Source organism: Sebastes fasciatus, chromosome 22 (assembly GCF_043250625.1).
Source record: "Sebastes fasciatus isolate fSebFas1 chromosome 22, fSebFas1.pri, whole genome shotgun sequence".
NCBI lineage: Eukaryota > Metazoa > Chordata > Actinopteri > Perciformes > Sebastidae > Sebastes > Sebastes fasciatus.
The window spans coordinates 23,677,406-23,702,405 of NC_133816.1; the positions used below are offsets into that span (position 1 = coordinate 23,677,406).

General features: G+C 38.6%; 3 protein-coding genes and 1 long non-coding RNA gene across 4 annotated transcripts in view; 3 read left to right on the plus strand and 1 right to left on the minus strand.

The window, feature by feature from the left end:
- LOC141760941 (lamin-B3-like) overlaps nucleotides 1-25,000 on the plus strand; it is a 121,789-nt gene that overhangs the window by 95,097 nt on the left and 1,692 nt on the right. The gene's annotated exons all lie outside the window — the stretch shown is intronic.
- On the minus strand, nucleotides 6,243-11,026 carry LOC141760911 (high affinity immunoglobulin gamma Fc receptor I-like). Its single transcript, XM_074624020.1, has 5 exons — nucleotides 10,894-11,026; nucleotides 8,177-8,221; nucleotides 7,649-7,903; nucleotides 7,036-7,272; nucleotides 6,243-6,901 (listed from the first exon to the last, which is right to left on the minus strand). Exons 1-5 carry the CDS (start codon nucleotides 10,946-10,948, stop codon nucleotides 6,753-6,755), a joined length of 741 nt encoding a protein of 246 aa, XP_074480121.1. The 5' UTR covers nucleotides 10,949-11,026; the 3' UTR covers nucleotides 6,243-6,752.
- LOC141761239 (butyrophilin subfamily 3 member A2-like) lies at nucleotides 16,129-19,622 on the plus strand. The gene is made up of 6 exons (XM_074624568.1): nucleotides 16,129-16,204; nucleotides 17,928-18,269; nucleotides 18,664-18,951; nucleotides 19,050-19,181; nucleotides 19,401-19,495; nucleotides 19,599-19,622. Exons 1-6 carry the CDS (start codon nucleotides 16,129-16,131, stop codon nucleotides 19,620-19,622), a joined length of 957 nt encoding a protein of 318 aa, XP_074480669.1.
- Nucleotides 21,120-23,735, plus strand: LOC141760945 (uncharacterized). Its single transcript, XR_012592489.1, has 3 exons — nucleotides 21,120-21,234; nucleotides 23,205-23,288; nucleotides 23,655-23,735. It is a non-coding gene; the product is annotated as an uncharacterized LOC141760945 (long non-coding RNA).

Here is a 25,000-nt window from a genome sequence, read left to right on the forward strand (position 1 = left end):
CTGAGGTGTGAAATTCACACAGAACAAAACCAGAGGAATGTCCTTTGTTCCTTCTCTTTCTTCTCATCTGCTCATCTCTCCTGACGTGCCAGAGGTGAGCTGCTGCGCTCTCTCTGCTCTTCATCTCCTCAACCCAGGCTGACCTGGTTGAGGTGAACGGCTCTCAAGTCCAGAACTTGCAAAACAGTTCTGGTTCTGATCAATGGCCTGTTAGGAAACAGCCATTGCAACCAAGGAACCAAACGGCAGACGACGCGAGTGCTCTGCCCTTTTCACCAGCTAACTTCAAGCTATCAAGCAAAGAAGTTAGCACCAAACTAACAGCAAAGACGACCTCTTTGACTTGGAACCACAACTTCAACACATGGAATCACAAACCGGTTCTTCCATGGATTGGTAACGTACTGGGCCTTAGCATTAGCAATCGCACAGGGCTGAGCAAGACTGTCCAACTTTGATTTCTAGAATGTACTTGTATTGATTTGGTTTAATGTTATTCATTGAGTTTGACTGTGGTGATTTATCTGTATTTGAATTTTGGGTAACTGGCTTCGCCACATCTGATGTGTTTAGTTTATGCTTCACATAGACAAGGTCTTGCATGCAAACTAACCATCTTTTCTAACCCACTGCATATCTAACACACATTAAGATCACATACAGAAACTGTGAATTAGTTAAACATAAACATACAGCTTCAGATAATCTTAACCCCACATCACCCCCCTCTCTGTCCTTCCTGAGGAAGAACAAAGAGGTCATGTGATGACATGCTGATGGCCATCTTTGATTCCGCCATCTTTGATTCCGCCATCTTTGATTCCGCCATCTTTGATTCAGCCATCTTTGTAGTTTTACAGTGCTCGCCATTTTGTTTGTAGGCCATACAGACATTTTGAGACAAGAACCCATCTTGTTTCCCCCCCCCTCTCTCTCTCTCTCACACACACACACACACACACACATGCTTACACACTGTGTTTGGTTTGTTTAGTTTAGTTATTTAGTTAGATTAATATTGTGTTTTGAACCTTTATTATCTTGTAAATAAATGTTTGTGGAATATACATGCTGGTCTCTTTAATGTTGCACAAGAGTGAATAATGCCAACCTCTGCTATGTCAAGAACTCTGATATCCTTCAACCTTTACTATCTATTTTGGTTATAGTTATTAATTTAATTATTAATCAACGTTCCAAATTGATAGTTTAGCATATATAATGAGACTATATTAACGTTTTGGTCATTGGTCCCTGATTCCAGGGTGGTGCCCCGTTTATTATTGATGTTTATTGATAATCTTTATTAATATTAATAATTATATTATTAGTTATTAATTAATTTGCTAATAACCAAAACTTACTAAAGTAGAACCCCTACATAATGGTGCCCCGTGTGAGGCATAGTATTCTTGTTGGCAAATGTTCATAATTGTGCAATATTAATTTTCAGCATAATTTTTGGTCAAAAACAAAAATTTCATATTCCACTTCTAAACAAACCAAAAGTGTTTACATTCTACACCACTAGTCTTCCACAGGAGTAGAAGTCCAGTTGTACTTTTAAACAAGTACATGGTGGTTAGAATTGTTTATTTGAGAGATTTTGAGTATTAACACTTTAAGCCTTTATGGTGTTAATTTTAATAATTTGCTTTTGCTGCTAATTCAAGTTGACCTACGCTGTAGAACTTGAAAGAATTTTGGTTCAGCATTTGAATACCACGTATTCAATGCAATCTAGTCTAGTCGTCATATTTTGCTGTTAATCTAAGTGTTCCTTTAATGACACAGCTTGCCACCGGCCCTGTGTAACATAGAGAGCTTGTACCCTGCTGTGTAACTGCCAAGCATTCCACAGCCTGAGTTAAGATAAGAGCCACAGTGTGCTACCAGCCCTGTGATATAAGTTTGCAACCTAGCTGTTACTTCCACATGTTCCAGCTTGAGTCACCTTTAAGAAACATCATCACAACTGTTACTGCCCTGCATTTCAGTTAGTGCATGTTGTGTGTAAGCAAACTTATTTTATAAACCTTTGTTTACTTTACTGGCCTTTTGTTTGATGCCCACTAGAGTCACTAGTTGGTCCCCTCCTCCACAGGGAGCTACTCCACAGGGAGCTACCCCCCATAGTGTAGGCCAGTGTATTGTTGTTTTGCTAGTGTACCTCCCAAACTACACCACAAGGTGTCTGCCAGCGCAACACCATAGCCAACAACATTATTTTGTTTTCTACTAGACATCCTGTTTAGTTTCACCCTCCATTCCAGGTTTAACAATGGAGAACCCCTGTGTAGAGCTTTTTATTTCTTCCCTAGCACAGAGCCTAAACCCTGGCTGCCCTGAACTCATCAGCAGGTTGAGTTTCAGTGAGTGCAGGAAAGAAATGGAATCGCTCCTCACAGACAGGTTTGATGCGCAGACTGCATCCAAAGATTCATTGTTAAAATGCTTGCTTCTGATTTTTCACAGGCAAACCAGTCTTGCCATTCAGAGTAAAGTAGCCCTGGAAAAAGAGGTAGATAGCCTAAGAACGCAAAGTGCTAGTCTCCTCCATGAAGTTCAGACAGCTGATAAGAAAGCCATGCGTTACTTAGAAGACCTGCATTCAGCAGAGTTAGCTCTTTTTCAGTACAAAGAAAAATTGTTAGGGCTTAGACTAGAATGTCTTTCCCCACCACAGTCTGTCAGTCACTGTGATTCTGGCTACTCAGATTCACTCTCCTCACATGATGAGAGGTTAACTCCCTCCTCTCCACTCAGAAGTGAAAGATTTCCAACCGACTTAAAATCTTTGGGAATGAAGTCAGATCCTCAACCTCCCCCGAGAGAAAGAGTGAACAGCTACCTGACTACTTATTGTTCTGAAACTGACAGTGAAGACACATGTAGTTTATCTTCAAGAAGATATCCTGCCACATGTTCTTCTCAGCCACTGAGAAATGACACCTTCCTCTGTGCTCCTCCCTCCAAAGGTTCAGCCTGCTTTCCACTCTGTCACAAGGGTGATGACAGCTGTCCAGCCTCTGCTCCTCAGCCAGAGAGGACATTAGCATGTGATGCACCAGTGCATTGTAATGCTAATTTAGTCTTGCCTTCAGCAGAAAGGACTCCCCGCCATGAAGTGCTGGAATTCATAGCTAAGGACATTGAATGTTTTGATCCAGGCAACTGTGATCAACACATTGATGACTATTTTAAGGAATTAGATCACAATCTAATTGACTTAACACACGCCACCCAAAGGGAGAAAGTTAAACTTGTGTGGAAAACCAGCTCTAAAGCTGTGCACAAGTTTATACAGTCACAACCTCCCAGTGTCAGAAATGACTATTGTGAGCTTCGTCATGCACTGATAGAAGAATTCTCTTCCACAGCTGACGAGACCTCAGCGATGTTTGCAGCCCTTCAGATTAAACATTCACGTAGTGAGAATCCTAGAGATTACTACAAACGTTTAAGGCATGCATACTTCCAAGGTAAGAATGCGCCAGGCTTAGAAGAAAACTCTTTCTTCAAGTCCTTATTTCTGCAGAATCTGCATCCCTGCGTACGCACTCACGTCGTACTGAGGACGCATGAGGGTAACCCCTCACTGTGTGAGATAAGGAAGATGACACAGATAGCTTGGGAAACTCTGGTCATTTCCAAAAAGGGGGGTAAATTAACTGAGACCACCAGCTCAAACACTGACGTGTCAAGCAGATCTGCCACCTCAAAAGACCACCTTCACAATAGGTCGAAGGGGGGTCAGAAGAGGTTGCATAAGGACACTGAGCGGAACCGCCATGTCCCCCATTTGCATAGAGATAGGCATTCACACAACAGAAGTGTTAGAAAGCCATACGCTGAAATTCTGTCCCAGAATTGGCGTGACCGGTCTGACGATGACCACAGCATCTCTGACCACATTTCAGACTCTGAACAAGGTTCAGAACATGGACATAATCTAGCATACAGTGATAGCTACTCTGAGTGCCTCTCTGCCTCTGGCTACCTGGAGCGTTACAGCCCTGAGCCACGAGGTAAGCACGAGAGATCCAGAGCTACCTTCCCACGGTATTAGCTAACACCTAGCTAACAGTGAGACTGACGCTAGATTACGGTGCCTTCATTTTCCTTTCCTCTTTTGCAGTTACTAGGGAAAACTAGAGTTTGTTAGCAACAGCAAACACTCAACTCAGACACCACTGTCCAACTTTACAAGTACACTTGGACCAACTCCTTAGTAGTATCTTGTTTAGAGATCACTAGTACACACACTAGCTTAGGACACCACATTATGACTGTACAGAACCAGTCATACACCTGTCCGCATTGTTTTAGGTGACACTCCGCCTCTCACCTTAACAACTTAACACCTCTAACATTCCTGTTCTTCACTAACCTTATAAATAACAGAGAAACATAGTTAGGTATTTTATACAATGCTATTGTTTTTGTTTATCTGGTTTTATTTGTAACTTAGGGACTGTTCTTGCTTAGCCAGGATAGATAGTCTTAACCAATGCCCAATTGGTTAATGAACTGCCCAGACGTTACAAAATGGAATGAACTGTTGAATGAACTTTTTCAATCATGGATTTAACAACTTGTCAGTTGTCCCCAGGGATTGGACTGTACAACCTCCAGGTTGTTTCCAAGGATCTGTGAACTGTTCAACCTTCTGTTTTGCTCTTCAAGGATGACACACATCTTAAGACCACAACAGGGGGGATGTAAGGACCTGCCATTTCGGGTGGCAGACACAGTGAACTGTCTCCCAGAATCCTGGAGGTATGCTCTCCTTGACCACAGGACTCAGCTCAGTCCTCATTGGCTACAGTAACATTTCACCCTGAGGTGTGAAATTCACACAGAACAAAACCAGAGGAATGTCCTTTGTTCCTTCTCTTTCTTCTCATCTGCTCATCTCTCCTGACGTGCCAGAGGTGAGCTGCTGCGCTCTCTCTGCTCTTCATCTCCTCAACCCAGGCTGACCTGGTTGAGGTGAACGGCTCTCAAGTCCAGAACTTGCAAAACAGTTCTGGTTCTGATCAATGGCCTGTTAGGAAACAGCCATTGCAACCAAGGAACCAAACGGCAGACGACGCGAGTGCTCTGCCCTTTTCACCAGCTAACTTCAAGCTATCAAGCAAAGAAGTTAGCACCAAACTAACAGCAAAGACGACCTCTTTGACTTGGAACCACAACTTCAACACATGGAATCACAAACCGGTTCTTCCATGGATTGGTAACGTACTGGGCCTTAGCATTAGCAATCGCACAGGGCTGAGCAAGACTGTCCAACTTTGATTTCTAGAATGTACTTGTATTGATTTGGTTTAATGTTATTCATTGAGTTTGACTGTGGTGATTTATCTGTATTTGAATTTTGGGTAACTGGCTTCGCCACATCTGATGTGTTTAGTTTATGCTTCACATAGACAAGGTCTTGCATGCAAACTAACCATCTTTTCTAACCCACTGCATATCTAACACACATTAAGATCACATACAGAAACTGTGAATTAGTTAAACATAAACATACAGCTTCAGATAATCTTAACCCCACATCACCCCCCTCTCTGTCCTTCCTGAGGAAGAACAAAGAGGTCATGTGATGACATGCTGATGGCCATCTTTGATTCCGCCATCTTTGATTCCGCCATCTTTGATTCAGCCATCTTTGATTCAGCCATCTTTGTAGTTTTACAGTGCTCGCCATTTTGTTTGTAGGCCATACAGACATTTTGAGACAAGAACCCATCTTGTTTCCACCCCCCTCTCTCTCTCTCACACACACACACACACACACACACACACACACACACACATGCTTACACACTGTGTTTGGTTTGTTTAGTTTAGTTATTTAGTTAGATTAATATTGTGTTTTGAACCTTTATTATCTTGTAAATAAATGTTTGTGGAATATACATGCTGGTCTCTTTAATGTTGCACAAGAGTGAATAATGCCAACCTCTGCTATGTCAAGAACTCTGATATCCTTCAACCTTTACTATCTATTTTGGTTATAGTTATTAATTTAATTATTAATCAACGTTCCAAATTGATAGTTTAGCATATATAATGAGACTATATTAACGTTTTGGTCATTGGTCCCTGATTCCAGGGTGGTGCCCCGTTTATTATTGATGTTTATTGATAATCTTTATTAATATTAATAATTATATTATTAGTTATTAATTAATTTGCTAATAACCAAAACTTACTAAAGTAGAACCCCTACATTAATCATCTCATGACCTCTTGTGGGGTCTCGACCTCCATGTTGGGAACCGCTGGTCTACAGTCCTGCTAGCAGCTCTGTGAGGCTGCACTGAGGAACAGCTGCTTTGAGCTGAATGCTAAACCTATCAAACTGTGAACATCTTATTGTTTCTACAGAGCCTCTTTAACACCTCTTCTATTCATATATTCTCTCATGTGGTTTGTGTCTGAGGAGCTCAAATGATCAGCAGCATCTGTCGAGTCTAAAACTAAACATGGAACAACAACATGTACTGAGAAAACTGTCATCTGGCTTTTTAAAAATAGTCCATGCATCAGTCAGTAGCTCTGTGGTTGTTAACCTTTCTGTGTGTGAGAAAGTCTAACAGCCACTGCAAGTATGAACAAGTAACACAGAGAAGTCTGACACCTTATAGCCAACATGAACAAAGGTCAAAGTAAAGACAGAAGATTAAATGTTAAAACGTCTTTTCTTGATGACCAAACGACCTTTGACCTGTAAACATGAGGACCAGTTATTTCTGCTTGACTCTGAGTTTCCCACAATGCAGTAGTCCCACCAGCAGCAGCAGCAGAGCCACCATCACTATGGTGGACACAGTCCTCAAGACCAGGACCACATGTATGAAGTGGTCTGAGGAGGGACACGTCTCTCTGTGAAGTGCTGCAGAGACAACAGGACACATCTGCTGTAACACCAGGACAGTATTAACAGGACGTAACAGGTCGTCTCTGAGGGCTTTCTGGAGCTTTACTCTGACACAAACTGAGAACTGATCCTCAAACTGACTTTCTTACCTAACCGGCTCTCTGGTGATCCTCCAGCTCCAGAGATGTCACACTTGTAGAGTCCTTCATCAGACCAGGAGACGCTGTGGATGGTCATCTCTCCTGTAGAGCTGCTCCTGATGAGGAGGCCGTCTTTATAGAAATCAGCTGTGAGGTTGGAGGAAGTCGTCTTGTTCCTGCAGCTCAGAGTCACATCGTTTCCCTCCGTCACAGGGAGGACAGGACTCTCCAGGATCACTGAACCAGCTGGAAAACAAAGGTTCTTTAGCTGGTCATGAAATGTTATGTAGCTGACGTGTTTACTCAACTTGTTGAACAACTGCTATGAGTTTAATGTCTTCTTTAAACTCTCTCTCAACATCGTTTTTGTTTAATTTCAGAAGATAATCTCAAAGATGTACAGCCCGTTCTCGCGTTAAATACGGAGGCTTTGTCACGGCCGTCGGCGTATGATACCGCTGCATAAGGCACTCTTTAGCGCCAGTATGAAACACACCGGCGCAGCGTTGCCCCCTCCCAAAGTGATGCCAAGGGGCTGTGGCAAAGCGGCCGTATGTGACGAGTTGGGATGACAACGTTTTGTGATTTCCTGTAAAGACATTTCATAGAAACTTCCACCTACCAGTGACGGTGATGTTGACACCATCGCTCCTCTCTCCTCCTTCAGTCTCACACCAGTACTCTCCAGCGTCTGCTGGATAGGCTCTTAGAATCGTGCCGGAGAGAACCAGCGTCCTCTCGTTGCAGGCTGAAATAAACTCCTCTGCGTTCCTGATCCCTCTCAGCTGAGTGGAGCCATCGAGACCCTCGCAGTGAAAATGGACCGACTCGTATTCAAAGAACTGAAGTCTGATTGGAACGATACGGAAAGCTGCATCTGAGACAGAAAGACGGACAAGGAACGATTTCTCCCAAATTAATTACTGAAAAGATCTATGTTATAAAGCACAATATCAAGACAAAGCCATGTATCTGCAAATGTGGCCGATACAGTTTAAATTTGAACACTCTGATATTCCCGCTCAATGAGAACTGAACTCAAGCCAGTTCAGATTCAGCTATACGTAAAGAAAATGTAATAAATGTAATGATATCATCGCTTCGATCAATGTTCGTACGAGGTTTGATGAAGGATTGACTGAGTACTTACCTCTGTTCTGAACATGTGCACTGAGCAGAAAGAATACGAGTATCACTGGATAGACAAAGGAAACACACATATCACCCATTGACTCATTGAATGAATGAATGAATGAAAGACTTTATTTCGAACATATAATAAATAAAAACAGATACAAAATAATAACAAACAAAACAAGAGTTATAGTGTCCGAAAAGGAGTAGGTAGAAGAAAAACTTATATTACCCTATCCCTTTCTCACTTCTCCTCTAATAACTCCTATATCATAGAATGATAATATAATATAATATAAAAACTATCTCAGATTTATTTACATCCCAAGTTGAATATATGAACAGCATCCCAAATTTATTTACAACCCACAAATACATCCGCAGTTAAAAAGTATATAACCAACCTTTAACACAACTCTTCTTCAACCATGTACCTCCCAAAAATATCTTTCTTGTATAGCTTTTTAAATTGATTTATATTTGTGCTCCCCTTCAACCCATCACCTAACCCATTCCACAAATCCACCCCACAGACTGAAATACACATACTCTTCTTTTTTGTACGAACACAATGCTTTTTAAAATTAAATTTTCCTCTTAAATTATAACCCCCCTCCCTGTCACAAAACATTTTTTGAATATTGCCCGGAAGTGAATTATGTCTTGCTTTAAACATAATTATTGCGGTTTTAAATTTGACTAAATCCATAAATTTCAATGCATGTGACTTCAAAAACAGTGTGTTCGTGTGTTCCCTATATCCCACATTATTTACTATCCTGATTGCTCTCTGTTGTTGTATGCATAATGGTTGTAAGTTGCTTTTATAAGTGTTACCCCAAACTTCTACACAGTAATTCAGATATGGTGATACAAGTGAAGAATACAGAATGTGCAGTGATTTATGGTCCAGTATGTGTCTTGTTTTCCCTAAGACTGCTATGCTCTTTGCCAGCTTTGTTCTTACATAATTTATCTGAGGTTTCCAGCAGATTTTGTGGTCCAGTATTACACCCAGAAATGTATTTACATATACTCTTTCAATAGTCACATCATCTATTATCATTTGTACTGGTATGTCTATTTTTTGGTTTCCAAATAACATAAATTTAGTTTTGTCCAAATTTAATGACAATTTATTTCTGTCAAACCACCGTTGCAATTTTCTGATTTCTGTTGTGGCCACCTCCAAAAGCTGCTGCAGATTTTCCCCAGAACAAAAAATATTTGTGTCATCTGCAAATAAAACTAAATTCAGTGTCCTTGATACCCTACCTATGTCATTTATATACATAATAAACAATTTTGGACCCAATACTGATCCCTGCGGGACCCCACAAGTAATACCTGAGCATGTTGATTTGTAGTCCCCTATTTGCACGTACTGCTGCCTGTTTCCTATATAACTTCTCAACCAGTTCAGCACTACCCCTCTTATACCATACCTTTCCATTTTATTGAATAATATATCATGATCAATGGTGTCAAATGCTTTTTTTAAATCTATAAATACTCCTACCGCATACTTCTTGTTATCAATACAACTGGTTATTTCTTCTGTTAGCTCCATTAATGCCATTGCTGTTGATCTGTTTGCTCTGAACCCATATTGACTGTCTGTCAGTAAATCGTGCTTTTCAATGAAGTTATCTAATCTTCCAATGAACAGTTTCTCCAATATTTTAGAGAACTGGCAAAGTAAAGATACAGGCCTGTAATTAGTGAAATTATGTTTGTCCCCAGTTTTATATAGTGGAATAACTTTAGCAGTTTTCATTTTATGTGGAAATGTGCCAGTTATGAATGATAAGTTACAAATGTAGGTTAGGGGGTTTGCAATACTGTCAATGACTTTCTTGACTATCGTCATATCGATTCCATTCCAGTCAGTAGATGTTTTATTCTTGCACTTGTTAACTATGTCTATGATTTCTTTTCTGTCTATAGCTTTGAGATAAATTGAGTTTGAATTTCTTGCAATGTGGCTTTCAACACCCTCCCCATCCTTTGGAGACGTGTCATTGATTTTTCCTGCCAACTTTGGTCCCACATTTACAAAAAATTCATTAAACCCATTAACCACATCATTCATATCATTTAAAGACCTATCATTATCAATAAAATATTCAGGGTAACTTGAGCTAGTCGAACGGTTTCTAATAATACTGTTTAATATATTCCATATGCCTCTGATATTGTTTTTGTTATTTTCTAGTAATTTGGTATAATATTCCTTCTTGCATATCCTCATAATATTAGTTAATTTATTTTTGTATTTCTTATATTTATGTTCTGCCTCTTTAGTTTTACATTTTATGAATTGTCTATATAGAGTATTCTTTTTTTTACAGGCATTTTGCAGTCCCTTTGTGATCCATGGTCTGTTTGTGTTATTATTCCTAGCATTATCTTGTTTTATTGGACAGTTTTTGTCATATAATGACTTAAATATATTTAGAAATGTTTCATATGCTATATCAACATCATTTCCTTCATAGAGGGTTTTCCAGTTTTGTGATAGCAATTCGGTTCTGAATGCATTTATGGATTCTTCTGTTTTCAATCTCCTATATTTGATTTTATGGTCCTCCTTCTCTTTTCCACAATCGCAGTCATGGATCACAAAAACTGGCAAATGGTCACTGATGTCATTCATCAGCAGCCTCATTCACTATATATACTTACATATACAGGAATATGTAAAACTTAAAACAAAGACACTTCAGTACTCACTCAGTCTGAAGCAGAGAGCTGTAACCTCCATGTCGTCTTGTTGCTGTCTGAGCATCAGACTGAAATACAGCTGAAGTTTAATGTAGATGAGAGCTTCCTCTTCCTGTTCAGTTTGTTCAACACGTTCTCATCTCAACTCGTCACGTACCTCTGCTTTGAAACGCCCCTTGGCCTCACTTTATTTTTACCATCAAAACCACTATAGTTACCGTTGGCGTCACTTTAGGATTAGGCAATAAAACCACTATAGTTAGGTTCACAAAAGAACTACATGGTTGAGCTTAAAACTGCTACGTTTGTACAGAAAAAAGACCCTGAACGTTGTGAATACGGGACACGGACAAACAGCTGATTGTAACGTGACGCACAGGACACAAACAGCGGTCTACTAGATGAAAGCCTTGTGTGTTTTGTGCATTTCATACTGACGCTAAAGAGTGCCTTGTGCAAAGGTTGCTGGATTATTTCTGATGTTGATACAAAAACTGGGGCCAGACTCTCTGGAGCCATCAGCAGTGTGGTACCCCATCATGCCACCCTAATATTCCTGCTTGTAATTGTAGGGATTTGTCAGTAACAGGTTTGGTTATTAGCAAATTAATTAATAATAATAATAGAATTATTAGTATCAATAAAGATTATCAATTAACATTAATATTAAATGGGGCACCACCCTGGAACTCTGGTAGTGACATTACTCATGGATGGTAGTTACGTAACAAATAAGTTAAATAAACGTTAATTTCTGGTTTCACACGGGACTCGCCAGTTTCCTGGGCAACAGTCTGCTTTATACTTCCTGGTATAACACATGTGCAGTAAAATCTGGTCTGCACTCGCCGATACCCAAAGACCCATGTCTGCCCGTGACCCAGCCTCCTTTCCATAGGCCTTGGTTCACGATTACGTTAATTACACACAAATTGAAAGCCAAAAGCAAAATGATAATCTGAGGCATGAAATAGTGCAGTTAAAATAAATATAAACATTAGTAAATATTAAATAGTAATGTAAATGTAAATTTGTAAATTGTAATTTGTTGACCCTTTCATTCTCTACCTGTCCACCAGATGCCCTCAGACTTTTCCACCTGACTCTCATTCACCTGCTCACCTGTTCCTCATTCCCTAATTACCCCTCACAGTATTTATACCAGCCCATCTCCAGCTGCTCCTCGTCAGATTGTTAATGATGTGCATGTCTTTGTTATCTGAACCTGAACCTGAACTGTTCCTGCTTTTCTTTGTTGCCTGTTCCTGTGTTTTGGTGTTTTGCCCGTTCCTGACCACCTTGACCAACAGCTGAAAGACAACTGGATGTTTTGTTTTGCAGGCAGAAATCTTTTGTTAAAGCTGCTACAGTCAGCGTTAACTTTACCGAGAGTCAAATCTGAGGTTTATAGATGAAGCTGTTTGGAGCTGAGAAACAAGTCCTGTTCTGCCCCCTGCAGTGAGATAACAGACCTAACAACTATAGACATAAACTAAGACATAAAAAGACAATGTTATCACTCCTGAAGGATTTAATTGCAGCTGTAATATTTTATACTAGTAAACCAGTCTCAACAGGCTCAAAGTCCAGCTGATCATAAAAACACTCAAAGTGAAACTGAGCGTAGGAAAGCAGAGCCAATCACCAGACTGTGTTTAAAGTTTAACTATAAAAGAATTAATACTTTCTCTAGCTTTAGACTTTAACTAACATGTACATCAGATCTCAACTTATTGCAATCTCTGTAATTTATTGGTGATTTATTTGTTGCTGCTGGTTTAAACTAAATCTAAAGCAGTTAACTACACTGATGTTAAGATAACAGCTTATCAATCATTTATAGACTTCACACAGCAGTCTGAAGAAACGTCCGAGACATCATGAAACTGGTACGTCGTCTTCTTAATTTATTTATACCTCTTCTACATGTTTTAACTTCTATTTTAAAAGACATTGTCACTGTCTAGAATAAAAGCTGGTCTGCCTTTAGACAATAAATGTAGTTTATTAAAGAGAAGTAAAGTTTATTTTATAGCCTTTGTGTCGGTGGAAATGTTGTATCCGTGTGTAAAATGTATTTCAATTGCCGGGTAATTGTGAATCAAGCAGCATCAAATCACACACAGATGTTATAGTACACGTACTGTCTGTGTTGACAAAAGTATTATTTGATATCAACATATTCACAATGAATAATTTTAAATTTGGTGTGTGTGTGTGTGTGTGTGTGTGTGTGTGTGTGTGTAACATGGACTACAACGTACCAAATAGATGGGTAACACAAAAACTAACAAACTTTACATAGATACACATTTACATACACAAATACTAATATTAATTATTTCTTTGATTGATTCAAAATTGTATTTCTAAATCAGCCAAGTCGTATCAATTACAAAACAACAACCTTTTCTTGTTTAACCCCTGAGATCCACGATCCTGAGGACATCCAATCACCGAAAAATGCAATTCTTGCAGAAATCTCAAAATGTCAAAAGTTTTTGATCCCAAATCACATCATGTCTTTTTCTCTGGTGTTCCTCAAGGTCTTGGTGTCTTAATGTGGTATTTTGGAGGGATTACTGATCATTTTTAGTAATTCTTAACTAGTAAAAAAAGGTTACATTTAGCTTGAAATCCGTTTAACAAATGGTATCAACACAAACGTTTTCTGCAACAACTTATGAACTACACTTTTACAATTAATTTTAAAATCAATACATTTATTGATTCATGTTTAATTCTTATTTATGGCTAGAACAACTTGACACAAATTAATCTCAGGTTTGCATCTTTCAGATGATGTTCACCACTTCTTTGTGACATCTACTGTTGACCTGCTATCTCCCCCTAAGGACCCCCTGGACCCCCTAAAGAAGACTAAAACAGGTCTATTGTGGGTCTCAGAGAGTTAATGGAGCATTCACTTGATTTGATACATTTCTTCTTCTTTTCTGTACTAAAAGTCAGGATAATAATCAGGATTCTAATACACTGTATGACTGATTCATTTTCAGAGCTGCAGGATGCTTCACCAGCCCGACAGACTGTCCCTTCAGTCTCCGCTGAGAGTCCTCAGTGTTTTGGTTTTCCATCTGCTCCTAACTCACTCTTGTAGAGGTAACTCACACAAATGCAGTCCTAAGCTGATTATCATAGCAGGTTATCATACGGTGTACATTTGCTTTGTAGAAATTTTGTTTAGAGCGGATTAATAATCAATCATTAATTCATATGAAAGTATGGATTTTTAATTAATAACTCAAAATTATGAATCATAAACACATTAATTGTTGTAAAAGGTAAAGGAGAGTGATGAAACTGAGCTTCAGATATCACACACAGTTAGTTTACTATCAGAATTCAACCTTATATTCAATTAAATTATTAAATTTGGGACGCAACCCAATTTTGGAAAACAAAAAATTGGAAAACTTCAAATGTTTATATTAATCAATTGAGTCCTATAATCTCAGGGTTGCTACGGAGTTCTTGGACATAGTAAACAGCTATCCGAGTTGTTTTACAAATCATATAACCAAGCTCTTTATAAAATTAAATGTTTATTTGAAGAACTACATGACTAAACTACTAACAGAATATAATTAAAATAAATGATAAAACAAGTGAGAAGTAATAAAATGATTAAAGGATAATTGAAGGAATACTGTGAATACAACTATGAACATTTATGAATAGAAAATAATTAAATGTGACCAGGTCAATTCAGGGACTGATAGCTCTCTGATTGAATCTGATTTCTGCCTATCAATGAAATTCAGTTTTTGTATTAATGCATCAATCAGCAGCAGCAAGTTTAAGAAGCACCAGGGAAGATTGAGAAGCAGTTTCATATTCTAAATTTAGGTTTTGTCTAATTTAGGTTTTGAGCCTATATCTTAATTATTCAGTTATCTAACATCAACTATTAAGTTCTTAAACTGACCTTATTTATGAATTAACTACAAATGTGTTTATTAGTCTGCTCATCAAAATCTTTCACTACTGAAAATGTATATATATATATATCACCTTCCGATGTTTTTTGATGGGTAGGTTGTTCTGTATGGAGTGGTCACAGGTTCTGTCTGGACCTTGGTTTTTTAGATCTTTTTGTATCCCACGGTGCGACTCGGCATGAATCGTTTTTCCACCTCAATGGCCGTCTTTGGCGTTCACAGGCACCTTCGAATGTGGTCGGCTGACATGTTCCCTATGGACTCGCCTTGAATCTTTATATATATATATATATATATATATATATAATTGAGATAAAAGTTTTTGGCAAAGTAAAAATTAATTTTAGACAACATAAAAGAAAGGGATATGCAAACAAAGTTGATTATTACAAACTTAATTTGCTATGTTTTAGGCATGTGTAACACAAGGAGTCAATTTATGTTTGGTGCAACACACCATACACTTCATGTAGATTACAAATATATATCAAAATATAAGATTAACTGAGGCCTTAGTGTGCACTCACATTTCTGTTTGCGATATCTGGGGATATAAAGTATGCATATATATTAATAATCTATATGTAGGCTGGATGAATCTTAACACGTGATTAGCTACAAAAGTCCAGCAACACGTTTCAATTTCCTCTCGTTACATGCATACAGTCTTTTAGAAAAAAACGTCCGTCTTCACAGGAAACAACTTCCTTAGGTTTATACAATGGAACTACTTGGTTAGATTTGTGACAAATAAGTCAACGTTGAATTCTGAACACCAGTCTCCTGGGTGAAAATCTTTATACATCCTGGTTCATGATTACGTGAATTACATATATACATCCAGGCTTTAGATTCAACTCTGCCTTCTCTTAACCGCTTTGACCAAGATGACAACCTTTCACCAACTTTAACCTAGTGGTTTGAGTTGCATAAATAAAACCATAAAATACATGAAATATAGTTTTAGGTTATATATAAAAAAGAAACCAACTTTAATCATGATTTAGTTGCAACGAGCAGATACTGCAGGGGAAACCTTAAATGCAATGCAGTGGACATTTTGCAGATATGCTCATTTAAAAAAAAATTCTCTTTCTTTTGATAAAAAAAATTTATTTGGGGCATATTCTATTTCTTTCAAAAGGTAACAAGTACACATAGTTTGGGTGGTTTAATAAAACATATCTATTTCTTTCTAGGTCAGTCCACGTTGATCGGTCCACTTCAGCCAATAGTGGCAAGAGTTGGCGATGACGTCATTTTGCCATGTCACCTGGAACCTGTGATGGATGTGACCTCAGAGACGTTGGAGTGGAAGAGATCTGACCTGAACCCAAGATATGTCCATGTGTTGCGTTCTCGTCAGAATCTTTACAAAACAAAAAATCCATCCTACAGAGGAAGAACATCACTGTTCACTGATGAACTGAAGCGAGGAAACATTTCACTGAAACTCTCCAAAGTGCAACTCTCTGATCGGGGAACGTATGAATGTGACATTCCACTACGGCATAAACAATCGTCTGTCAAGCTTGATGTTGGTGAGTAAACGTGCAGCTTGTGTTCAGAGTGCAGTTTGGTGCAGGCTGTGTATCATAGGGCCGGGACGATTCACTTATCTCCCGATTCAATACTGTTACGATACTTGGGTGCCGATTCGATATGTATTGTGACTTTTAAGTATTGGGATTCTACAAGTATTGCGATACAATATTACAATTTACTATGATTTGTTAACTTATTTACACATAGGAAAAATTAGAATGGTAAACTTTTAGAGTCATTGTCAGACATATTTTATTACATTTTTTTCAGCAACCCAAAAATCAAAGAATAAAGACATTTCCCTCACAGATGGTCAGCTCCATCGGGGCCGTTTCAATGCAGAGAACACAAATGTCAGTATCTGGGTACTCCACAGTTGTAGCGTCGGCCCGTTTGACCACGGAGACGGGAGAGACGGCCGGCTCGACCACCACGTTACCGCCATACGATAATATTTCCTGTCCATGACAGAGTTAGCATGCAGCTTTAGCTCTGCTCTGTCTAGCTCTGCTTTTCCTGTCAATGTGTGAAACCCAAAGTGTTTCCATCCTTTACTGGATGTGTAGTGTTTACCACGCTGGATTTAACATGTGAGGGTGCAAGTCGTATCCACGCTGACTCTCCAACGTTTTATAGTTTTTAGTTTCGGCCCGCTGCAGTTTGTTTTAGTTGACGGATACGGAACGGATATGATATCAAGTTACTCAGACTACAACAATAAAAGCGGTAACTTCCTTCTACCTCCACATTGACTCGAATGAAGCTAAAATATCGATTCTGATATTAAAAAAACAACAACTTCAAAATCGTACAAAACAATTTGCCATACATAGGTGAATCCATTATTTTCCCAACCCTAGTGCATCCAGTAAAGGATTTTGGTGGGAACAGCTGTCAGACATTGATGTTTGGTGATAAAGTATACCACAGTCATATAACATCAGAGCCAGCGTTATAGCACTGAGCGCTGCAATATCATTGTGATTATCAAATTGTCGTCTCCATCTCAAACAGATTTAACGCAACTCTCACAACAACCACCTTAACAGCAAACGCACAGTCTGTGTTATTTGTTTCACTATTTGTACTGTCATTAATATTTACAAATTCATTAACGGAAAAATTCTTATCAGACATTTGATCCCTTTGGTTTTAGTTAAGAGTTCATAAAACAGCTTCATTTCACAATAAAAGACAAAGAAACTAGCTACAAGTAAAAGGCTGATTGTGGTAACTGAAAACAGTTAACTGAGGATTTAAGTAGCGGAATAATATTTAAATATATTAAACTAATTAAAGCTACTGTTTCATCATTGTGTTAATGTAGAGCTCCTAAAAGTCTTGATTTTTAATAAACAGGGAGCTTTAGAGAAAAAATCACATTAATGTGGGATCAGGAAATGTGAATTTTGTGCAAGATGCATTTAATTATTAGCTTTGTAATTGTGCACATTTCGAAACTCGTTTAATCAGGTTATTTTTTATTTCATTAACTTGATTTTGAGACCGTTATTATTGTTTTTGTTTTTTTCCTCCCAGTCGAGTCTGAGTTGATCGGTTCACCTCAGCAAATAGTGGCAACAGTTGGTGATGACGTCATTTTGCCATGTCATCTGGAACCTGCAGTGAATGTTGCTGCCATGACATTAGAGTGGACGAGACCTGACCTGAACCAAAGATCTGTCCATGTGTGGCGTGATGGTCAGGACCTCATACATGTTAAAGATCCATCCTACACAGGAAGAACATCACTGTTCACTGATGGACTGAAGCACGGAAACATTTCACTGAAACTCTCCAAAGTGAAACCTTCTGATGAGGGGAGATACAAATGCTGCATTCCAGATATGAATACAGACTCTTTCATTGAGCTTGTTGTTGGTAAGTGGACACACTTGTGTTTTTTTTTTTTAAAGACAATGAAAAAAACATGACACTCCAAAGTCTTTAGATACCAAGAATGTATCTTAGTACAGCCTCCAAACACATCACTTCTTATTTGGGGAAATCTGAAGCTAGACAGACTAGTTACAGCTGCTCAGCTATGACTGGACAATCACTGCTTGGGGAGGAGTTTAGCAAATAGTCATTGATTAATAAACCAGACTAAGAGTCTACTGCCACACTATCAAATGGATGTACAGTATGTTTGGCACAGTAGTGCATTAAGTTAAATGCCAACATCAGCATGCTAACATGCTCACAATGTCAATACTAACATGCTGATGTTTAGCAGGTTTACCTTTATTGAATGTTTCCTTTTGCTCTGCATCAGGTGCTGTCTCCTCACCGGTCATAACTTTAGCAGGGATTAATGAAGCCACCGGAGGAGTGATGTTAGACTGCAGGTCTGAAGGCTGGTATCCAGAGCCTGAGGTGTTGTGGCTGGACGGTGAGGGAAACCTCCTCTCTGCTGGACCTCCAGAGACAGTCAGAGGTCCTGATGACCTCTATACTGTCAGCAGCAGAGTGACTGTGGAGAAGAGACACAGCAACAGCTTCACCTGTAGAGTCCAACAGAAGAACACCAACCAGACCAGAGAGACACACATCCAGGTTCCAGGTAGAAATCATATATTTTTAAGATAAGATTGTAGTTTTAGTTTTAAAAAGCTGGAGTTCAGCTTTCTATAAATGCTATTCTGTGTTTTATCTTTCCAGATGATTTCTTTATCGTCCAGTCCAGTTCTGCTCCCGTCATCACTGGTTTAGCTGTTAGTTTGGCTGTTTGGATCATCATGTTTATTCTGTTGCTTCTCTTTGTTGTGTGGAAATGGAGACAAATCATAATCAGTAAGTCACCAATTTATGAATATAAGTTATTCTTACAGCTTTTATGGTGTTGATAGAAAATCTGGGGGTATGTCTTCTTTTATTTCAAATCAGTCAAGTCGTTAAGTGTTTTATTTTTATAACCCATTTTATACTTCATTGTAGACTCAAATGTCTCATATGCTGTGATATGTTCATGTCTTTTATACTTATTAACTCCGTCTTTATGTTTTCACACAGAAAATACTGAAAAAAGAGAGAAAGAGGCGCTAATGACACAAGTAACGGTGGAAATGGAGGCTCTGAAGGGAAACGAGCAGAAGAAGAGCAAACATGTAAGTAAAGAAACAGGACATTACTTCAGTAGAGGGAGAAAAAGACAAGAACAGGAAATTTAACGTTTGATCTGCCCTCAAATGGTTTGGTCATACCTGTCAGAGAGGAGCTCTTCAGTTCAACTAGGCGAACATTCCCCTGACCTGTGGGGTTCCTCATGGCTCCATTCTGGGCCCTATCCTTTTTTCTGTGTATATGCTGCCCATCGGCTCCATTTCTAAGAAATATAATATTCCATTTCATTGTTTTGCGGATGACATTCAAATATATTTGTCTTTAAAAACAACCAATAAAGACTCATTGCAGCCTTTGTTTAACTGTCTACATGATATCAGGACTTAGTTGGATCTAAACTCCCTCAATCCTTAATAAATCTTGGCGTAATCTTTGACAGCACCTTCAAATTTGACAAACAAATTAGTTCTGTTGTAAAAACCAGCTGATTTCAGTTAAGGCTTTTGGCCAAGGTAAAAGCCCATCTGTCTCCCAGGGATCTCGAGATTCTTTTATTACCTCTCGGTTAGTAATTCTTTATGTGGGTTTACAACAGTCGTCTCTTCAACGGCTGCAGTTAGTATAAAATGCAGCTGCTCGCCTTCTGACTGGAAAAAGAAAACGTGATCACATATCCCCAGTTCTGGCCTCCCTCCATTGGCTTCCTGCCCGTTTCCGGATTTTTTAAAAGATTTTATTGCTTGTTTTTAAGGTTTTAAATGTGCTGGCACCACCTTATCTATCAGAACTATTGTACCTCCATACTCCAGTCAGAGCACTGAGGTGGCCGAGCCTTTGCGGTGGCCGCCCCTAATCTCTGGAACAGCTCAACGCTTCATATCAAAACTGCTCAGACCCTAGAATCATTTAAGTCGCTGCTAAAGACCTACCTCTTCTCACTGGCGTTTGATTAAGTTTATTAACTACCTTAACTTTGCAGTATCTATTGAGATCTCTAGTGTAGCTCTCGTAGGATGAACAACTGTTAACATGTGAAAGTTCAGTGTTGAGTAGGCTGGTTCACTGTGAAGGCAGAAATCACAAATCACTTAACTAAATAGAATCATTTTGTTCAGTTCAAAGATGCGTAATAACTGACTGTGGAGTTTGTTCACTTTGTCTCCCAAGCTAAGCGGCTGCATCTCTGTCTCCTAGTATTACTAGGGGCAGCCCAGTCTCACGGTAAAGCATGTAACAGACCGGAAGAAAGTGTGTCAGTGTCACGCTTTGCCTCTCTGAGGCGTGAATATTACACGCCTGCATGAAGGAGCAGTGTTTTATAGTGACGGTTGTAACGTGGAGTTTGTAGCATGTTGTCTAGTGACGGAAGTCTAACTTCAGAGCTAGTTATTTAGTATAAAAAGTGAGAAAGACCAGTTATCTTTGGTGCGTAGGGAGGTTGGAGGGTCCTCTGGGGTAATTGGTAGTTCTCATTTCATGTGTTTTTCTGGTCAAACTGTTGAACTGCAGAGTTTCTAACAGGAACAGCTGAGTGTTCTCAACTCTACTGAAAATGAAAAATTCACACAAATCAGACCATGAGATATACTTCATATTTATGATTTTATTCCCTAATAAGAGACATGTCTCTCATCTTGTCTCTAACCTCTGTCTCCTCTCTCTCTTTCAGTTTAAGTGGCAGATTGTCTCCAGACAGAAGATCCAGGATGAGCAGCAGAGGAGACATGAAGCTGAGAACAGAGTTCAGACCCTGGAGGAGGAGCTGCAGACTAACATCACGGAGGTTAGTGTTTGTGTTCTCCAATAAAGGTTTCTCTTCCAAAATTAGAACATTATGGTTTTGAAAAAAACATTACTGAGCTTTTTATCTATCTGTAGCATGATTACAAAGAGCAGATTAATAATCAATCATTAATTCATATCAAAATATGTATTTATAATTAATAACTCCAAATAAAGAATGTAAACACATGAATTGTTGTAAAAGGTGAAGGAGAGTGATGAAACTCAGCTTCAGATATCATACACAGTTAGTTTTAATATCAGAATTATATGAATATAATTTTGTTATTTGTTATATTCAATTATTCAATTTAGGACGCCACCCAATTTTAGAAAAACGGGGAAAACTTCAAAATGTGATATTAATCAGTTGAGTCTCTTAATCTCAGGTTTGCTACAGAGTTCTTGGGCCCAGTGAACAGTGATTTGAGCTGTTTCATATAAACACACATCAAATAACCAAGTTCTTTATAAATTAAATGTTTATTTGACTAACTACATGAATAAACTACTAACAGAATATCATTTAATAAATAATAAAACAAAAGGAAAAAGGTAATATAATGAATGAATAAAAGATGAATGAAGGAATACAATGAATAAAAAGTATATCTTTTAGAGCAGTTAAAGAGTCCAGCGTCTCCAGGACCTCATACTGAACATCAGGGTCAAACACTTCTCACATTAAAAGGAACACTAACAGATGAATATATGTTTATTATGTATCTGTGTCTGATTATGATTTACTAACAGTTGAAATCAACATCCATCTGTCTGTCTGTTAGCTGGAGGACAAACAACAAGCAGCTGATGAACAGATGAAGACGAGTAATGAAGAGTGGAAGACGACTAATGATGATATGAAGAAGACTAATGAAGAGCTGAAGGAGTCAGAGCATCAACTGAAGATCAAGAATGAAGAGAACAGCAAGCTGATAAGAGAAGTACACGCACACACACACACACACACACGCACACACACGCACACACACACACACACACACACTCACACACACACACACACACACACACGCACACACACACACACACACACACACACACACATAACTCTCATCAGAATGAAGAACAATGAAGATGTTTATTGTCACATAAATATTTGCAGGAGCTAAAAAGTGCTGAAAGACACATTAGAATACATGTTTCATAATAGAGTCCAATCTACTTCACACTAGGAGGGTGTAACGATCAGGACCAGAGGACATGCAGGGACAAGATTAGTGCAGTTTGGACAATATTAATAAACTTTGAATAAACGAGTGACAGCACTCTGAGCTTTAGTTCTCTGCAGACTGAGTCCAGCATGTCATCAGCAGCAGGTCTTTACAGACAGCAGCTCATTGACTGAACTTCACTTCTGCTGCTGGATGCTGGATAGAATAACGTTACAACCAAACTAGTCTGAGTGGATAGTCTACAGGGACAGCACCACTCTGAACCTGAAACTCAACTAGTGTATGTTTCTACCATACTAACTTATAACTTTACCACCAGCTAAATACCTCCACTAATTAAATCCATGCTCTACTTTACAGGTTATGTTAAAGCAAGTGACTGATACGCCTATTTGGTATAAAGAGCAGAATGTTTAGTTGTTTGTATGATCAGTTCTCTAGAAAGCTGCAAGCAGCAACACCACAGACCAAACATTCAGCCTGTTGTTAACAGACATGTTCTGGATAGACACTGAACTAGTAATACATCTGTATAACTATTCAGTTCCATTCTTCCTGCAGGTAGTAGGTATGGTATTTTATAACTCTAAAGCAGAAGCATCTCTGTATTCAGTATTGTTGATGTAACAGATGATAAATCAGTGTTATGTCTCCAGTATTAATCCACTCAGAGTAAACTGAGTCAAACTGTCTGAGTATGAACAGGTTTCATCATCCAGCTGATCACAATGAGAATTCATCCAGACATTAATGTGAACATTTACTTCATCTCTCCCAGTTTAACAAACAGCTCCATGATGAGCAGCAGAAGAAAGAGGAAGCTGAGAGAGATCTGAAGGAGCTGATGACCAAGAACACTGAGGTTCATCTTTTCACCCAAATCATTGTTTTATCTTCTCCATGTGACTTTGATTTGTTGCTGAAACCAAGATGATTAAACTAACCATGAGAGTAAATCAGAGACACTAAATAACTGAAACTCAAAGAAGTGAAACAGTAAATCTATTTATTCACATTCAATCTAATCTGTGATCAAATGTAAAGTTCTTATTTTCTAATTTCATGTTAGATAAATTTGCTCAGAGTAAACAGGTTAAACCTGAGACTAACTATGTGCTCATTATCACAACATCCAGCCAATCAGAAACTAGTTCATCAGGATATAATGTGGACTAAATAAAGTACTGAATGAAACTAAATGTCTCTCTTCATCTCTCTTTCCCTCCAGATTGAGAAGAAGCTCCAGGAGGAGACGACTAAAAGGGAGGAAGCTGAGAAAGAAGTAGAGAACCTAAAGAAAGAGATGCAGACCAAGGTTCATTTATTACCTAAAACACTGTTTAATTATTTATCTGTGTTTTCATCTCACTTTATTTTAATCATCTTCATAACCGATATTTTTCTGAAACCACGACAACTGAAACTAACCATGAGAACAAATGTGAGACACTAAATAACTGAAACTAAAACACAAAGAAGAACAGTTAATCTATTTATTCACATTCAATCTGTGATAAAGTGTCTGATTATAATTTACTAACAGTTGAAATCAACATCCATCTGTCTGTCTGTTAGCTGAAGGACAAACAACAAGCAGCTGACGCACAGATGAAGACGAGTCATGAAGAGCTGAAGAGAAATGTAAACACACACATACCTCTCATCAGGATGAAGAACAATGAAGATGTTTATTGTCACATAAATATTTGCAGGAGCTAAAAAGTGGTGAAAGACACATTAGAAGACATGTTTCATAATAGAGTCCAATCTACTTCACACTAGGAGGGTGTAACGATCAGGACCAGAGGACATGCAGGGACAAGATTAGTGCAGTTTGGACAATATTAATAAACTTTGAATAAACAAGTGACAGCACTCTGAGCTTTAGTTCTCTGCAGACTGAGTCCAGCATGTCATCAGCAGCAGGTCTTTACAGACAGCAGCTCATTGACTGAACTTCACTTCTGCTGCTGGATGCTGGATAGAATAACGTTACAACCAAACTAGTCTGAGTGGATAGTCTACAGGGACAGCACCACTCTGAACCTGAAACTCAACTAGTGGATGTTTCTACCATACTAACTTATAACTTTACCTCCAGCTAAATACAAACACTAATTAAATCCAGGCTCTACTTTACAGGTTATGTTAAAGCAAGTGATTAATATGTCTATTTGGTAATTAATACATCTGATAAGTGTATTTCATCAGTGTTTCTGACCACTAGTAGTCAGACTTGGTGTGTTTTTTTCAGTGAATTAGAGTTTATTCTACTGGTGTTTCTGAGTAGTCGTGGTGTGACTCAACTATATCAGGTGTATTACTGAGGACCAACGAAGAGCAGAGTTGAGTGTTTAGTTGTTTGTATGATCAGTTCTCTAGAAAGCTGCAAGCAGCAACACTACAGACCAGTTTCAACACATCATCCATCTGATCACAATGAGAATTCATCCAGACATTAATATGAACATTTACTTCATCTCTCCTCTCTCCCAGTTTAACAAACAGCTCTCTGATGAGAAGCAGGAGAAAGAGAAAGCTGAGAGAGATCTGAAGGAGCTGATGACCAAGAAC

What these genes read in the sequence shown, in the direction of transcription:
- LOC141760911 (XM_074624020.1), bottom strand. Translation starts at nt 10,948, where the DNA reads ATGCTCAGACAGCAACAAGACGACATGGAGGTTACAGCTCTCTGCTTC. An exon ending in TGCACATGTTCAGAACAGAG is followed by an intron (nt 7,904 to 8,176) that starts GTAAGTACTCAG and finishes TTTCTGTCTCAG; the next exon opens with ATGCAGCTTTCCGTATCGTT. An exon ending in TGTCAACATCACCGTCACTG is followed by an intron (nt 7,273 to 7,648) that starts GTAGGTGGAAGT and finishes TTTGTTTTCCAG; the next exon opens with CTGGTTCAGTGATCCTGGAG.
- LOC141761239 (XM_074624568.1), top strand. Translation starts at nt 16,129, where the DNA reads ATGGATGTGACCTCAGAGACGTTGGAGTGGAAGAGATCTGACCTGAAC. An exon ending in TTTCATTGAGCTTGTTGTTG is followed by an intron (nt 18,270 to 18,663) that starts GTAAGTGGACAC and finishes GCTCTGCATCAG; the next exon opens with GTGCTGTCTCCTCACCGGTC. An exon ending in AGCAGAAGAAGAGCAAACAT is followed by an intron (nt 19,496 to 19,598) that starts GTAAGTAAAGAA and finishes CATACCTGTCAG; the next exon opens with AGAGGAGCTCTTCAGTTCAA.